The sequence below is a fragment of the Montipora foliosa genome, chromosome 13 (assembly GCF_036669935.1).
Source record: "Montipora foliosa isolate CH-2021 chromosome 13, ASM3666993v2, whole genome shotgun sequence".
Classification (NCBI taxonomy): Eukaryota; Metazoa; Cnidaria; class Anthozoa; order Scleractinia; family Acroporidae; genus Montipora; species Montipora foliosa.
Genome location: NC_090881.1, coordinates 15693037 through 15711488, shown reverse-complemented (window position 1 = coordinate 15711488; position 18452 = coordinate 15693037). Strand labels below are relative to the sequence as shown.

The following is an 18452-nucleotide window of genomic DNA, read 5'->3' as shown; positions in this document are numbered from 1 at the left end:
GAGCGATGGGGGAGGGGTAATTTCATATCCGTTTCTTTCAAGTGTATTTAGGCTTACAAGTAATTCATGCAAGCCTTTTGCTCTCGCCGCAGTCATTGCAGACGTATACCGTGTAAAAGTATATTGAAAATCGTCCCATAGGGTTCCAAACATATTTAGGGTCTTGTGGCATTTTGTTCAAAGAACAAAATGGAGTTGAGAAGTCATAGAAAACACGATTCAAAGACGGAAAGAATAATTCTCAGAATCCGATGCCATGATCCCCCAACAGCATATATATTTTGCATAAGCCACAATCTATATAATTACTTGTATAGTACATAGCGGGCTACAAATGAAAGGACATAATAACAATCGTAAGTATTAGCAGTGAAACACACGCACACCACGGTATGCACAGCGTTTAACTACATCTATTTTCCATGGCGATGAGCTCCCAAAAGATTAATTATATACATTGTCAATCTGCAGGTCCTTATGCAAACCGCACGATTCTGTTTTCAAACGGCACTCTTCAGATACTCAATGTCAAACCCAGTGATGCGACGGTGTACAGATGCTTTGTGAACGGACCAAACTATCTCATTTTCTCAAGCATTTTCTCGTTTAAAATTGTTTCATGGGGTAAGTTTTATTTATAATGTGTCACGATTCATGCCTCAGTATTCCACACTGTTGCTCTTTTTACGAAGATGCTAAGGGAGGTAGGGTTATTTACACAAATAAAAGCTCTGTGAATTAAAATGCGTTTCAGGCATTACAGAAAAACGTGGTAAAAACTGTTTACTTGGTAAAGAGCATAAAAATTCGTGTTCATAAGGAATTGACAAATCATGGGCTGTATAAAAAATAGGCGCTCGAGAGGCGCATGTGACTACTGCGGAGATGTTAAATATTCTGTTGTGTGAATGGGGGTAGCTGAATCACAACAGCTTTCATGTCGATAGTTTCTCGACCATTGAAAAATATGCAAAAAGTCGTTTTTCACTGTCACGCAACAAAAAATAAATTTGAAACCATTGAATGAAAAAGGCCAAGAAATTGGAAAGTTGCAGGAAACAAACTCTCAAGTCTGTGCGGTACTTCCTTTCTGAGATGTTTGTCGTAGCGTTTCATGCAACGTAATATTTATCTACGGAGACGCCACAGTGTTCCGGCGGGTCTAAAAAACAGGTCACATTCCACAGGTCAATCGTTGCCTGTCATTGGTCTGCCTTTTTGAAATTATCCCAAAACCCTCAATTTGGCTAACCGAAGGCCCATAAATCAGTCTTATAAGCCTAGGGTTAGCCAAATCGAGGGTTACGGTTACTTTCCAAAATGTAAAACACCGACCTGCAAGGAATGTCCTGTGTGGGGAGGTCGGACATGGGGTGGGGATTTTGACATTTTCATTCCCCACCCTTGGGACAAAATAATTGGTCAAAATCCCCACCCGGTGATAAATGAAGGTCGTCAAATGTTCTTAGTACGATCGATGTCCCCCTCCCTCCCCTTCCTCACTCCATCGAGCTTAACATTGATAGGTACATAATGTACTACTACTTGTAAATTCCAAAAGCCTTCTTCATTTCGTATACAGTCTCAATATTCCTATAAGGTGGAATAGGCTCAGGTTTTCCCTTATAACTGCGAGGATCATAGCTTTACTTGATTTCATATCCGCAGTTCATATATGATCCATTTCATATATATCATTTCATCGTTCAAATGTTGACGAGTTCAACATTTTTAATTGATTCCCTTGGGGGGGAAGGAAGTACTTTACGAATTTCTGGGTGGGGATGTGCCGCTGGGAGCCTGGAACCCTTACCCTCTACCAGAGCTAGTTAAAGCTAGATTTTGCTACCCTATAATAGAGTGAACTCCCCAAATCACTCCTATCCTAGAGTAGCTGTTTCCCAGAAACTGAGGTCACTGGCAAAGTCTAAAGCAAGGCCAAAACAAAACCTTTTACCTCAATCACTCTTTCTTAAAAAAAGATTTATTTATACTTGTCCAGCAATGCCAAGCACGTACATAAGCATTATCAAGACAATAAATTGTTTAATTTTAACCAGTATTAATATCACCGATTTCCGTTTGAATCCCGATTTTTGACAGTTAATAATATCCAGTAGCGTTTTATGATAAGCATAGCATAGATTTATGCTTTTGAGTAGCAATTCCTGGGTTCCTTAGTATAAATAAGATCCTCAACCAACTGGTCAGTTTCGTGAAAAATGATCTATACAGCTACCTATAGGACAGATTGTGTCCAAATTTGATGACATGGAAGTGAGATTCTGGGGTCTGCTATGAGGACGTTATCATGACCACGAATCAGGAATTGGCTTATACGAAAATAGTTTAACTGTTTGGAGTACCCTCCAGAGACCATCGGTATACATTAGAGTTATTAAGACCACATCACGGTAGGCTTTCAACTTGATAGCGACATTTCGACAAGAACTGTTAATCAAGTCGTTTTTTGCGCGATTGGTAGTCTTGAGGATCAATGGCTCCAAGCTGAGAGAGTTATGGCGACGTCAATACATGTCTTTTGCATTTGCAACAATGAATTATTGCTTTTTTTGACAGTTTTCAAATGCTGGACAATAGTTTAAGAGCACTTAATTTGTCCTTAGCTCTTGTTTTTTTTTTTTTTTCTCTCATTTTCTATTTCGATCAGTGAGATTGTTTGTGCAAACGACTGGTTAGTTTCTCGAAAATCTTCATAGCAGAACAATTCAGAGGCTGGATGGAGAATGCACAGCTCATAAGGCACGACTGAAAAGATCACTCTTTGTAGTAAGAATTGTCCGACTGGCCCTTTACTAGCCAAAATTTAGTTGTTAGCCGGTATTTGTAGCAATGCAGGGTAATGATCCTTCTAGACTAGAACCTCTTCATTTGCCTCGCAATCATTCAGTATATGCGTAATTTCAGTTGTTCACTAATTATTTGAACAGATAAACCAAACATACTCTCAGTGGATCCCTCAACAAACCAGTCTTGGATTGGACAAACAGTTCAAATAACATGTGTGGCAGATGGTTCTCCTACCCCATCAATCACATGGACAAAACCAGACGGAACTGAACTAAGAAAGAAAATATCTACAGAGAATACAGTGGATGTACAGATGAACAGTGATCAAGATTTCGGAAATTATACTTGTGACGCTAGCAACACTGCTGGTGCTGCTGATTCACGTTGGGTGCAACTGAACCAAATAAGTAAGGAAGTACAAAAAAAGTGTGCAGTCGTGTTGGTATAGCACTTGGTAATGGCAGCCTTGCCCATTTCCCAATGTAACACCAATCAATCAATATATGTTTAGAGCGTTGCCAAAACTATAAAAGTAAGACCGAACACCTTAGGATTGCATGGCTTTCACCAGACCCCGACCACGACACAGTATTTCAGTTCACTTGAGCCATAGAGCGGTTCTTTGGCACACTAAATTATTACAAACATTGATACAACCTTTACCCTGGGAATGTCCTACTCTAAAATTATAATTTATATGTTCACTTTTTGTGGCTTCGTGTAAGGCATTATTTATTCATTTATGTCGTTTTCATGTTTTGAACTTTATTGAGTTTGATGTGAGTCACGCACACAAGGTGACGTTATAGATGTTTCTAATTTAAATGGCCCCAATCTCGACAGCGTATGTCCATTTACATTAGAAAGAGTAGAAAATATTAAGCTGGGCAGTTTACAACCTAGCCCCCTAAAACAAGAGCTTAAATTATTATATATTGTGTGGATAGGAGGGTCAACAATGATAAAATAAGGTGATTTACATCCTTTACCTTGTACCTCGCTAAGCCTAGTTAATCTCCCCATGCAGTAAAGTTGCTTGACCCGGTCAAATGACCTGACAATAGTGTTCTCAGCAAAGCCATACTGGAGGAAAGTCCTATGGCTGGAGAACAGGGCCTTTTTAACCTAAGATCGCCAGATTTTAAATGTAGAAAAAAAAGGAGAAATGGCAATGGAAGAAATTGCTGAAACGTTGGATCAAAATGGTAGATAACTTTTTGCCGTTTTTTCTCTTTGTTGTTGAAATCCCGACATTTTCCTTTGAACGATAGCTGTATTTTCAGTTTCCAATAATTACACAAGTCTTTTCTGCAGTACGACCTTGCGTAGAATACCGCTGAACGCCATCTGGCACTGCAAGCTATGCGGTTAGAAACTAGTTCTGGGCATGTAATTTCATTGGATGATAGATTGAGCAAGCTCTGCCTGAATCTTACATTAGAATGCTTCACATTTTTTCTAACATTTGCATGAAGCCAACATCTCAAAAAATTTTGCAAGGCATTTTGCTCAGCTCTTTCCTGAAGTGTACAGTCGGTGGGCTTAACCTAATTTCTTTTTCAAACAAGAGTAGAATTAGGACAAACTGAAGAACATTTAAATATCTCAATATCCCCATTATTCATCACGAGGTAAAGGCTAGCATAATTTTTTTTTTTTTTTAATAATCTTAGGGCTTCGGTGATAAGCGTTTCTATCCTTCTTGGAAGTTTTAGAGTACATTCGTTTGGAATGATTGCCATACAGGTTAGTCAGTCTCTTTAGGACGTCTAAGAATATTCCTTGCACCGACAATATATGTGAGGGTCTTATCCTTTCTGCGCTCAAGCATCTGTGAATTCTACTTGAATGAAACAAAGAAATTCCGCTCATTTGCATAGAGAAAACCTGGCCCTAAAATGTATTCTTAAATTTGGCCGTCTTTATGTTTGACAGTCTTCTATGTATGTGCTGTTGTGGTATTCTCTTTCTTCATTTTTTTTTTGAAGAGCCACCAGGGTCGCCAAGCCTCACGACAAATGACGATGACCTCGGTGCTTCCTCGTTGATAATGAGATGGACTGCGCCAACTGACGATGGGGGAAGTCCTATTACAGGGTACAATTTGATCATACTACATGGAGTCAATGTCATTCTAAATGAGACCAGAAGTGCTGCCACCAGTGAATATCTGGTTGAGAGTCTTACCAGAAGTTCAAATTATACTTTGAGGGTTTCTGCTATTAATAGGGTGTTTGTAGGAACTGCAAGGGAAATTCAAGTGACGACTAAGTATGAAGGTACGCAAATACTATAGTTTCAATCATTATCCACACATTGGGCATTGATCCGGCGTTGCTGTCAAAGATCTGTGACCTCAGCTCTAGTTACTAAATGTACGGCTGGCATGTCCATACTATTTTTTCATACCGTTGACGAACGAGAAAACCCAGTAAGACAGATACTTGACAACACTTCCTGTAAAAGATAATGATCGTGAACCATACCATGCACAATCGATTTACCAAAGGCAGTAGGGTAAATTGTATCTCTTAGGCAGATGCATGTCTTCTGCAATCTGTTCGAGATGTAGAGGACATCAAATTGACAAATTATTGGAATCATTTTTGGCTTCATTTGGCTCTTGCGCATTGTTGGGACTGTTACCGTTTGAACGGCTTCTTCCCAAATTTCTCTATACCTCAAACACTTTTCACAATTTAGGGTCCACTTTTGTTAACGACAAATAGTGGTACGTTATATGATAAAGCATATTAAATGCGCCGTCCACATAGAGCATAGAAAAAAGTTAACACTTGATGAAGTTCACCACTAGATCTATTAACTAATGGCACGATGTTGACGTTAAAATTGTTCTCAGTGGAAGAAGAGTTGTTATCAACTAATGCTTGTGCATTTTTCAACTTGTTTCATGTTTAAGGAGCCCCAGGTGCTGTGAAAATTGAAGACCTTCCCAATAAAACAAAGAAAGTGAGCGTAAAAATAAAGTGGATTGAACCAGAAAATAACGGAGCACCCATCACCCAGTACACAGTCTACCAACGAATTGTAGGTAATGTTACGGTTAGAGAGTGGAACAAAGTAAGAGTAATCATGGACCCATCAAGGCGTCAAGTCATTGTGAAATTGGATAGAAACAAGGTGTATGAGTTTGTGGTGACTGCCACAAACAAGCATGGAGAAAGTGTGCGAAAGGAAAAGAATATCAGAAAAGTTGTTGTGTTGGGAGGTAAGTAAACATCGCACTATATTTTAAGTTTTAACGTATTGGGCTACTTTTTTTCGAAACTCTTTAGCAATGTTTATGGGGTCAGAAAATGGTAGCCTTTTCCAAACAAAAAATGCTCTTCAACCTTTTATTAGTAAGAGCGAATCTCTGAATTCCGGGTATTTCCAAGATATGATTATTATTATTATTATTATTATTATTATTATTATTATTATTATTATTATTATTATTATTATTATTATTATTATTTTATTTTATTTTATTTTATTTTATTTTATTTTTTTTATTATTTTTTTTTTTTGCACCCTTTTTCGCGAAAAAATAACGAAGACCTGCTGAGTGAAACACGGTTTTAAAATAATGTTTCCAGGCTACAAGAAGAAAGGGGTGATTTTTTTAAAGCATCCTCGAGATTAACTCTATTCTAGTGAACCGCATAGCAACAAAGCACCCATTAAACAGCACATAACTACAGTACCAACGAATTATAAATAAGAACGACACGGAAGAAAACCAGAAGAGAACGTGGAAAAACAAGAACCTTTCAAGGTGCCATGCTAATATTGGACAAAAATTAAGTGTATGAATTTCTAGTGACTGTCACAGAACGAGCATTAAGATAGTTTACGAAGGGGATAGAATACCGGGAAACTTGTGGCTTTGGAAGGTTGGTGAGGCGGCCTTGTGTTTCTGTTACCATTATGCAGAGCTACCTTTTAGTTTCGTTTATGTGATACCTACAACAGAGTCTGCCAGTTCTTAACATGCCAATAATTTGCATGGCCTTTGCCACAGGCACGTTTCCACTAGTTTAAAAAAAACATATCTGCCTGAGAGATTCGCCTTAGAAAACTTATGAACTTCCTCATATCCTCTTGATTATTAGTTTACCCAAGTTAATTAAATATTACGGGCAATTTACTACAAGAACAAAGAGCTTTGTCTCTCCTTCCAAGAGGGTTTAATTCCTGCGTTGTGGGTCATGTGTAATGGGGTAACTAAAATGTTCATTTGGGGTTTGAGGTACTTAATCGCTCCATAATCACACCTGTTCGGAAATTTGGTCATCGGAGTGAATAGGGTTATACTCAACTTAACCTCATGATCAGGGGACGTTTGAGGAGAAGGCTACGTCATGATGCTTGGGTCAAGGTATGAACATTTTTTTTGAGATTCGGCTTTATCTTCTCAGCCAAGGAGAGTTTTGCTTAATTTTATTCGTTTTTTTTTTCTTTTAACCTCAATTTGCATACTTTAATTTACAGGTTTTCCGGAACCTGTAGTTATTGTCAATGCTGAGATTGATGACAAGAAAATAACCCTTTCTTGGAACGAACCAGAAGAAAACGGAGCAGGCATAACCCAATACACCATCTACAAAAGAATTTTAAGTGATAAGAAGTGGATAATCGTTGGGGAAATAAAGGACATCTCTAACCGTGTGTTCGTTGTCCAAGTGGAAAATACAAAAAAGCATGAATTTGTTGTGACCGCAACAAACAAATATGGCGAAAGTCTGGTATCTAAAGAAAACATAAAGATAGAGGAATTGCCATATAGTGGAGGTAAGTCTAACTGTTAAAATCGGCATTTGCCTTAACCATTTGTAACTTTCATTTCAAAATCTTTCATTTAAAGACAACAAACAGACCAATTCTTTATAGATTAGCATTATAAGAGAGGTATGCAAGCGACCTAATGTAAGTACCATTAAATACTCTACTGGGACTAACTACTATCGTGCTCCTTCTCCCTCAGTAACTCCAAGTTCTTTGGAAAGACAGAAAGGTAAGAACAATAATGTCCCCTCTTGAGATATGAAAATATTTCATTGCGTAATTTCAAGTGTAGGGTTTCGTTTTAATCTGGAAGCAAACGTATCAAAAAGAGCATTTTCCAATTCTGAACACAAGCACATCTACTATCACAAAGTATCTCAGAGAGCAAGCTTGCTTAAACGCTTGAAGAAGAGCAGAACGTTTGAACTTCCAAGTTGTAAAACTGATCTATATAAGTGATCCAACTCTTTTATTGTGCACTATGCCCAGGGACTTACCTTTAGTGCTTTCATATGTTTCAAACCTTTTTTTGTATATGTTTATTATGTAATTCAGTCTTTGCACTGCTATGCTATTTTCTAAAGTTAAACGATTATTTACTACTATCTTTTCTGGAAGCATAACCGAATACCAGAAAACAAAAACAAAAACAGAAAAAGAAAGAAAGAATTCTATTCAAATACCGATTGCTCTGAGTAGTAAATTTGTGGACCTTCATAACAAGTTCCTTTGTGCTTTCTTTTCGTCAGGTTTTTACGCTGTTTTGCATATTTTTTCCAACTTATTCGTCTTCCTGGTCATTATAATTATTGTTCTATCTGTGATTGTATGGAAAAGACGCCGTCGTCAGTGTCTCAGTTGTGGAGATGTTAGACCTGCGGTACGTTGTCAGTAAGATCTCGACAGAAGAATAGATGTGTATAAGGTAAATCCTGGATTAATTAAGAAAGTCTGATTATGTTTAAAAAACGAGCAGCAGTGTTTTATTGTATTTTTGACCCGATAAAACACGGCACCAAAACCATTTGACAAAGTGCGTCCTTCTGGATTGCGAACAAAGGCTTTACATGTGAAAGGAAGATATTAGCATACAAGGGTTTAAGCTCATGCATGTGACGTTTTATCAATATTTTGATAGTCTGTCAGGCTCATTAATTATTGTTTTCGAAGCGTCGAGTCCATCGACTCTCGCCGTATGCTCGCCAAACTCTCTGTCTGCAGGCTTAAGGCTACTATCCTGTTGTTCCTCTATATAGTGTATTTACACATCTCACTTCAACCAAGTTTACAACTGCACAGAGGCTAGTAGGATAGGCCCAGTTCGATAACTCAATATTCAGGCATGGCTACCAGGCTTTGTGGTCAAATTTCACCGCTCAGCTCTGTGTCCTAAAAGTCTCAAGGAAGATTTCTAAACAAACGAATGTTAAATTTAGCCACAAAGCCTTGTAGCCATGTGTGAATATCTGATATATCGAACACATTTCAGGGTAACCACTGCTACAACTGTGCCCTTCCCTGGAATACCCGTTAAAATAATAGTTGACTTGTGATTCAATTCAATTGAAGTATTCTTTATGCACACTTTCCATAGCATTTACACTCACAATTTGTATTATACATAGTAAAAAAAAAGGTAAAAGAATGATATTAGGCCATAATGTTAACAGTTAAAAGGTGTGCGGTGTCGAGAGGAGCAGAGACTTCTAGTTGGCTTTCTAGTTTCTAGTTAGTGCATGACTGTCATATTTCTGGGTTAATCATCACCAGAATCCTGTATCTTTGCAAGAAGACAATATAGGGCTTCCTAGTGATCTCAGCACAAGGGAGTCAGCAAACTACGCAACTCCATCTGCAGGAAGTGGATACTACATGCCACTTCATCCGTCTGGAAGAAACTGGGAAGTGAGTCCAGAAGATGTTTATGTTATCAAAATCATCGGTAAAGGAGCCTTTTCTCAGGTTGCCCAGGCGACAGTGAAAAACGTACAAGAACATCAGGAGGAAACAACAGTAGCAGTAAAAATGCTGAAAGGTTTGGTTCCCGCTTGTCCTAGTTATATTCTTGTAAAAGCACACAACTGAAGCGGTAAACTAGTTTTATAAAGTTTAGAAAGTCGGCTTGCGTTGAGACAGTGACCAGAGGATATAAACACTAGAAATAAATAAGTACACAGCTTTCCAACCCCTACTGGCCACACTTTTACGCTAAATGAAAAAAAAAAAGAAATGGCGTTAACAACAACAACCATGCATAACTAGATCCTCACAAAATATAATTTTTTTTTGCTCCTTGCATTGTTTTGCTGTTACCTCAAATAACTCAAACTACTTACACTCGAAAACTCTTCTGTTTTACTACTATTTTTGTCCTCCCTAACCAACTGCTTTGTTTGTTACATCGAATGAAGCCGTTGACAGTTTTTAGTCCTTACTTTCTAGTCAATGCTCCTCCATCGGATAGAAAGGATTTGTTATCAGAATTGGAGCTAATGAAGAAGCTAAAGCCCCATCCTCACGTGATCAAGCTTATCGGATGCGTCACTGAAAGCGGTAAATCTCCATAAATTGTTGTTTGTTTACTATTGTTGTTGTTGTTGTTTTTTAATTCTCATTTAACAGATGAACAAAGCCTATCTTGTTGTGGATCGAGGTGGGATAGCAATGAAAACTGGATTCAAGAAAAGAAAAAAAGAGCAGAGGAGAGGCCCAAAGAATAAGCAAAAGAAAACTCAAGAATCTTGAGTCACGTTCATCAAGCAGTTGATTTCTTGCAACGTAGCTTCGTTTTTATTCTGCATCGTCTAAAACGTGACTCATTAGGATTGGGATTCTTTTAAAAGTGTACTTACAGAAACCAGTATCTCCTAGGATACATATGAACACCCTTTATACCAAGAACCTTGTTTTCCACAGAACCACTGATGGTCTTGATCGAGTATGTTCCATGTGGAGACCTCTTAGGATACCTGAGAAAGAGCCGAGGACTAAACGACACTTACTATAACAACCCGGATGTACAACCGGAGACCAATCTGACTTCCGAACAGCTGATAAAATTCGCGTGGCAGGTTGCTGATGGGATGTGTTACTTGTCTTCCAAAAAGGTTTGTTCAACAAGGGGAGATTGCCATCAGTCAGCATGCATAAATGCGAAATAAATGTTTGGAATACCATGAAAATACTTTTGCACAATCTTCATTATTACATTGATAATTTATGTGAACGAAACTACAACCAGCTTAATAATCAGACATATACTGAGTTAGTTTAGTTTAGTTTAGTTAAGTTTAGTTTAAAGAGCTGTGAATATAACTTACTTGCCAAGTTGGTATTGAACAAATTGACAACACAATTAAATTTAATGGATGGATGGTTGCTAATTGACGAGTGAAAAACAAGTCTTACGTCAGTGAAAAAACGCAACCATGCATGAAAAATGCAGAACGGCGCAGAACAACTTTTCAGCTGGAATGCTAAACAGGGCAGTTTTTTCTGCAAAGTACAATGTTGTAAAGCTGAGTCAATAGCTTCAGAACGGCCTTAATGTGCAATTTGTACAATTTTTTCACCTTTCTTAGTCTTTTAGTGCAAATTTTCCCTTCCTTTCATAACGTGGCTCTTCTTCTTTTCTAGGGAATTGTAAATTTAATGATTAATTGATAATAGGACTTCGCTTTGTCCAATTCGGTCTGTAATCATACTCGTCATAAACAAATAGGACTCCAGCTGCGCGGTCCTCCGATTTTGTCATGACTCATATGATTACAGACCAAAGAATAATATAACTTTTTTTTTTCTTTTTTAAGCTAGATAGCTTGTAGGGTCGTGCAAAAATCAAGTCAAATCATATTAAGACATATTAAACAATTGGACTTTACTCAGTCTTATTACCATTACTCATCACTAACTTATGGATTTTTCTTCAGACGTCTCCAAACTGAATAATAATAATAATAATAATAATAATAATAATAATAATAATAATAAATAATGATAATGATAATGATAATGATAACGATAATAAATAATAATAATAATAATAATAATAATAATAAAAATAATAAATCCGTTGTGTCCTACCTGTAGAGGTATTTTAATGCCATGAGTAATTTAAAATATTTTGTTCTTTCGCTGTTCACTGATGAGTCTGCATTAAAGGTCTCAAACTAATGTCAATTAAATTGTAGATGATTGATATTAATACGTTCGAGCCCGGGTCAAGTTCGAGTCACGAGTCAACTTCGAGTCAAGTGAAATTTTCCTTTTTTTTTTAGTAGCTTTGTTTTTAATTGCTGTGTCAAAATAATGTACCAGAGGTAATTAGGCCTAATTAGGTCTTTTTAGGGCTAATCAGGCCTAAAGAAAAGTACCCTAAACATTCATTAAAGCTAATTTTAGGCCTAATTAGCCCTAAAAAGACCTAATTAGGCCTAATTACCTCTGGTACATTATTTTCACACAGCAATTGAAAAGAAAACTACTAAAAAAAAAGGAAAATTTAACTTGACTCGAACTTGACTCGTGACTCGAACTTGACTCGGGCTCGAACTTGACTCGTGCTACGATCAAACTCACTCGATATCAAGCCCCACTTAAAATACTTTATCATTTCTGGAAGGTAAGACTCTTTTGATCAGTGGAGTTATGCTTGTCCATAACGGAGTCTCTTTGCAGTACATATTCACATGCAATTTCTTTAAGATTGTCCATCGCGACTTAGCGGCGAGAAATGTTCTTGTTGGGGAAGGAGAGAGATGCAAGGTGACAGATTTTGGGATGGCGAGGAATGTGGACCAGGAAAACATTTATACCAGAAAAAGTCCGGTAAGGCTACAAGTAAACTTTGCCTTGCAAAAAGAGTTCATTTACTGCGAAAAAACGTAGTCGCAGTTTACGGTCAACTTGTTTGCACAGCAAAACTACCAGATATATTGTTATTTTTTACTAACAGCATACCGTAATGATCTCTGTATATAGGGTCGACTACCTGTCAAGTGGACCGCATACGAGGCCTTGCTTTACGGCATATACACGACACAAAGTGATGTGTAAGTGTTTCCGTTTCAGTACAAAGTCAAATTCCGTTTCCATTGGGGATTTGTTGTTGTCATCTACCAAGCATTTTGCAGCCGACCTAAATTGCGTTATTTGTTTGCTGTAGCTTCTTTCCTCCAATGATTGTTCTATTTTTGAAATGCATACTTCCTTACTTCCCCTCTCATTTTGTTCTTTTATTTGTTTCACTCCTTTAATGAAGGTGGAGTTATGGCATCCTACTCTATGAAATCCTGACTGTTGGTAAGCTTCAATTTAAAAAGGTGGTCCACTGACAAAAAATGTGCAAATGTATAACCGGGAATATTTTAACAATCAATGGCGATAACTATGTAAATTTCACAAATTTCGTACCAAACTTTATTGAGACTGTAATTTTATACCTATAGGTGGATCGCCATACCCGGACACAAACGCCGGGCTCATTGCGAATAAAATCCAAGAAGGATACAGGATGCCTAAGCCAAGACATGTGGATAGCAAACTGTAAATAACTTTCATCTCAATTGTGGTACTGAATAATCAGGAAATGAGTAGTGCTTGAAAACACGTTCCCTGCAAAATTTTAGGTATGAAATCATGATGAAATGTTGGGAAGAAGACCCAAGTGATCGACCTACATTTGAAAAGTTGAGGAGAACAACAAAGGATATGGAAAGGAATCACAAGGTAAATAATAAAGGGAGGATTGTGGGGATTAATGAATTAGTTTGCTCCTGACGAACCTAACCTGTCTTCCACTGTCATCTCGGTTTCTTTTTTAATCGTATTATTCTCACAGCCACTTGCGAATTGCCCTTTATGCTTTCCCATGTGCGAAAAATATAATTCCATCTACAGAAGGCTAGGACGCTTTTCCTGAAACTCGTTTACGGGGGCCCCCTTAGAATAACACAAAGACATTGGATGGACTAAATTGGCTATGGGCAGCTGCTCATAGCCGCTTTAATGAATTCACCATCAAGTTTAATTAGCCCCAGTAATGGTGGGGGCTACAAAACACCAAAAATTATGCATAACAACTTGGAGATAAGCGTAAGGAGAGGGGGAGGAGGTGGGGTTAAAAAAGAATCTTGTTGCCTCGAAGAGACGCAGAGATGAGTGGACGCGTCAGTCTAATCACGTGCATGATATCACAACGAAGAGGGGGTACTACTAATTGCCGAATTGCCTACCCCTTGGCATACACAGAAAAGTGGTTATGCATACAGAAAAGTACTACATGTAAACAGTTGATAGAGAGCACTATGAAAAAGCATAAAAATCCTATTTGCTAGCAAATACTTCTTATTCGATCCTTCTTGGCTTTCTTGAGTGTTCGAAATAATCTATCGTTGTATGAGGTGGTTGGCTCACATAATCAAGTAACTTAAAGACAATAAATATTTTCTTTTGCAGACGTATGTAAACCTCAGTCAGTACGATACAAGAATGTATGCCAATGTCACTGATCTGACCGCCGGGTAGATGATGTAGAAGAGCAAAGTATGGTTGGACTATCAAAGAATTAGGATTATACAGCCAATCACTTTGTTAGTTGATGATTAGGCAACGATCACAGGCAAAAAAAATCGAACAAAGGGAATTTTAGAAAATTCTGAAACAAAGTAAATTTAAGTGTTTTTTTTTTTTTTAGGTTTTAATTGATAGATACGCTGTATAGGTTGCGTTTAGATGGTTTAAGAAATGGTTTATTGATTGTTTACGTTCGAGTCAGTAGATGTCGATGCTGTTCCTCGGGGTATAAGAGTACCAAGCTAAGCTATCACATTCAAGAATTTGCTTGATAAATTGTTCTCGTGTCTTAAAGGCCCAAGTTCACCATGCAGGTATTGCTTGTCGAGGAACATTTGTCACATATTAGAATTCCGCGCGGTAAAGCTGAAATTCATCCAATCAGGTCACTACGATAAGCAATGCGAATGTTCATAACAAAACAAACGGTCGAGAAACCTGTGTGCCTTTAAGTTGAGACAAATAGTTTAATGATTGCATAAGTAAATTTGAGCACACTGTTTCGACTATTTTTAAGTGAAATGATTCTTAAAAACCCATATGCTCCAACCTTTTTTCCATTTTTTTTAAATGTTAACAAGTTGAAATAAATTCTGTTGAAGGATTGCTTGAGTTCGATATCTGTATAAAGTGTTTCAAATGACGAACCGGATGCTAGCTTTCCCAAAATCCCATTTGGGAAGTATTGCATTTTTTGAATTTTTTATTTCCTCCATTTCCTTCAAAACAAAGACATCCCTTTATTATACAACATGCCAAGCACAAGATAGCTTAACTAATAACATGCCCCTTTAATAAATTGCATTTCTATTTGGGAAAAAAAGATAGAAAATTTACTTCTGGGGAAACAGGTAAAAAAAAACATTCAAACAGTACAAATAAGATGTAAATGTAAATATGAGAGTGATCAATACCGAGCAAGATAATGCCGATAGAGCGCCTTTTTAAATAATTGTCTGGTTGGCTTCTCACGAAGAGATCTAGGGATATCATTCCAATAATAACATCCAATAATTGTTGAACAAAATTTCCTAATATTCATTCTAATGAAACAAGGTTTTAGATGCTGAGAGGATGCACTTCTAGTGTCATAATTATGTTGCTCAGATACAAAGGACAGGCAGGAGAGCAAAGGGCGTGAGGCGGTAGGCTGGAGAGAAATGTAAAACTCTACTTGATGTCATTTATTAAAGCGTTAGAATACCTTTAATTCAAAAATAAGAACCAGAAATGATATTTGACTTGCATTAGTGTCTTCTGAGCAATCAAGCAAACCAAAACCTGCGTCCGGGCTGAGAAACACGCTTTTTTCCGGTTAAGTTATCAACATTTCTACAGTGGTTACGCGGCATATACGTCATAAGTCCTGAAATCTCAAGGGGCTGTCGCGTAAGTGACGCGTAACTGTTGCAAGACGACCAAAGCGAGAAAAGAAACACTTACGAATTATACAATGTTTCGAGTCTTCTAAATTGTAGGCGACAGGAGCAGGACTGAATTTTCTGTATGGCATTACCAATATGCGAATGAAATAAAAGTAACCACAAACGATGTTTTAAATCGTTGTAATTGTACACCTACTTCCAAGTTGTCTATTCAGGATAATTTTCCAGTCGATTCATTGTAATGCGTGACGCTAGCACGCACGTAGATTGACACAGCCTTTTCGTGGTTGAGGAATGTAGAATATGAATTTTCGCTTTCAGCTTAACCAAATCTCGACAGTTTGTATCGTTCCGCTTTGGTGAAAGAGTTTTGCAAGTAAGGTGACCAGATGGTCTGTCAGGTAGGCCATTAAAGCAAATTTTACGACTAAATATGCGTCTTATCATCATCATCAGAAAAGGAGTGCAATGGCCTTCAAAATACTTGCGCGCTTACTTTGCCCTTAATAGAGAGGTTTAAATAGACCGGTTCCGGGTACGGGTATGGGTAGGATTACCCGTACCCGTACTCGGTTACATGGAAAACCAATCGAACTAAAGATACACCGGGTAACACCAGGTACGATGTGAAGCAAGATGGAGACTCAGAAGATAAGGTTGGCTATTACGATTATGTTTTATATCGTGTTTCATTTGCCATCTGAACATGGTCCGAAATAAGCCGAAAACATTTATGTAATTTGAATTTAGATTTATTTCATCGTGGTTCATGACCTGTTGTATTTTAAGTCTATTTCAAATGTGTCTCAACTAAAATTTCGCGAAGAGGCTACAGCTCAGTCATCGCATGTTTTGGTAAGAATCTGGATACTATTCTGGTCAAATAAGCAAACTTAAAGACCGTAAAAACTTACCCGTTTCTCCATTTTTACCGGGCGCGAACTCACGTGTAGACCACTGATTACCCCGGGAAAACGTGTAGCTTTTACGGGAAGGACGTGGTCACGTGATCATTTCATGAGTTGAAAATGGCGCTAGCCGTACCCGTGCGTGAGAATCGGGGTATCTTAAGGTGTCTAATAAGAAGCTTTGAAGGTTTATTCCTTTATTTCAATTCCTTTTCATCGAAGTTAGGTTATCATGGAGTCAATGATAGGCTTTAAAAAACGGTATGAAAGTTAAAGCTTTCGGTCTTGGATTAGCCATAAGAATTGATGGCAATAAATAGCGAAAGATGTCAAAAATTAAATTGATGTTATAGGTAGTGTCTTTATATTCCATGGCTTAATACATCGGATGGGTATGAAACAAAGACCAAAGACCGAGGATCCCCCTTAATCAATTTAAGGTTACCGTGTATCCTCAGGGGTGCTTTTAGTGAAAATAATATAGTGCTCTTCAATCACGGCGCAGGTATCCCAACCACTATATCAAATTATGGATTACAAAAAATGGCTACTGGACTATTTCATTTCATATATAGATTTAACGAAGCCTAAAAGCCAAGCTCCCTGGTTATTTATTCTTACTGCCTGTAAGGTTGGTGAAAATAAAAGGTTTTGAATTGTCCACGTTTTGGTCTTTCCGGTTGCTGCTTTATTAAATCATTTTCTATGCTTTCTTCGGTAACAAAATTCATTGCGTAACTAGTGAATTCCACGATTAATTTTACACTAAAAACCGATATCGCATGAATCATGAAGCGATGAGCACGATTTCGTTTTTTTGAGGGAAATTTACTGTGGAATTCATTATTTTGGCAATGACTTTTTCTTGAACCGCGTGAGTTTTAAAAGAAAACAAGCACACCCTCAACGAGCAAATAAAGAAGGAAAAAGGGCATTTCAAACTCAACTGTTAAATAGCCAGTGAATAGGAATCACGCTAAAATTAGAAACCATAACAACAACAACAAAAACAACAACAATTTTGTCAGTTAAAGGTTAAAAAAAAAAATTCTGATGTACTTGATTCCACAGTAAAGACTATACCTAGAGCTGAAAACGAAATCATTTACATTTTGATGTATTCATTGAAACACGCCAACTTGGCTTGGAACAAGAATAGGCAAAATGCGTCCATGCAACCAAGAAAGAACGAATTTCAGACAAGATCCTCTCCAACACTAAATTACCTTCAGATGCTTTAAACAAATTCCTAAAAACACAAGCTTGTGAAATTTCCCCCTAATTTTACTAGAACTCATTGCGATTACTTGTTTATAATATAAGGGCAAAATGTTCTTGTCACTATCGAGGTACATCTTAAACCGGCCAGTTGGGAAAACGGATTAAAAAAGCACTTGTTCGCTCGCATTTTAGAGAAAAACAAACAAATCAACTTTTCCAGTTGACAATAAAAAATTCGAGTTTCATTCCTAGACAAAGGAAAAACCGATTGAACCACTTTTTTGCTAAATACGCATCCACTTTAAATAGCGCATCCGCATTTAATATAAGCTATTACTTGTATTCGGTTTTTGCTGTTGTCTCTCTATTTCAATCTCCTTTCGTTTCTGTTCTAAACAGGTCCTCCAGGGATCATGTGACCTTATCAGAGCTTCTAAAGATATACCAAAAACTGTATTTCAGATAAAAAAGCAGCTATAAGCAAATAAAAAATAAACACTCAGCTTTAAGTTTACATCCCGTCGATGCTTGACTTGAATAACTGCATAGCCACCAGTGTGGACCACAGCTATCATGATATGTCAAACTGGATTGAAACCAGCGAAAAATGCAGAAAGAAACCGTTTTCCACCTGGACACAAAAAGCGTTGACTGCGTAAGAACTAAACTTGATGTAGTATGGCCGTGTAGCTGCGTCGAGTCACAGAAAGCGCGCGAAAAATGAAGCCTCGTTTGTGTTTAGGTTATCTAACCTGAGTTGAACCTG

At 37.5% G+C, this 18452-nt stretch overlaps 2 protein-coding genes across 2 annotated transcripts in view; both read left to right on the top strand.

Moving 5' to 3' along the window:
• Window positions 1-7050, top strand: part of LOC137982865 (receptor-type tyrosine-protein phosphatase delta-like) — an 18811-nt gene extending 11761 nt beyond the window's left edge. The window contains exons 3-6 of the mRNA XM_068830031.1: window positions 472-624; window positions 2952-3218; window positions 4800-5090; window positions 5732-7050. Coding sequence (XP_068686132.1) covers window positions 472-624; window positions 2952-3218; window positions 4800-5090; window positions 5732-6048 — 1028 coding nt within the window. The 3' untranslated portion in view covers window positions 6049-7050. The remainder of the gene's footprint in view (window positions 1-471; window positions 625-2951; window positions 3219-4799; window positions 5091-5731) is intronic.
• Window positions 6805-14826, top strand: LOC137981754 (tyrosine kinase receptor Cad96Ca-like). Its single transcript, XM_068828809.1, has 13 exons — window positions 6805-6835; window positions 7306-7605; window positions 7799-7828; window positions 8349-8479; window positions 9370-9634; window positions 10042-10152; window positions 10516-10706; window positions 12304-12426; window positions 12580-12650; window positions 12860-12900; window positions 13047-13143; window positions 13227-13326; window positions 14056-14826. Exons 1-13 carry the CDS (start codon window positions 6805-6807, stop codon window positions 14122-14124), a joined length of 1560 nt encoding a protein of 519 aa, XP_068684910.1. The 3' UTR covers window positions 14125-14826.
• Window positions 14827-18452: the final 3626 nt, after the last annotated feature.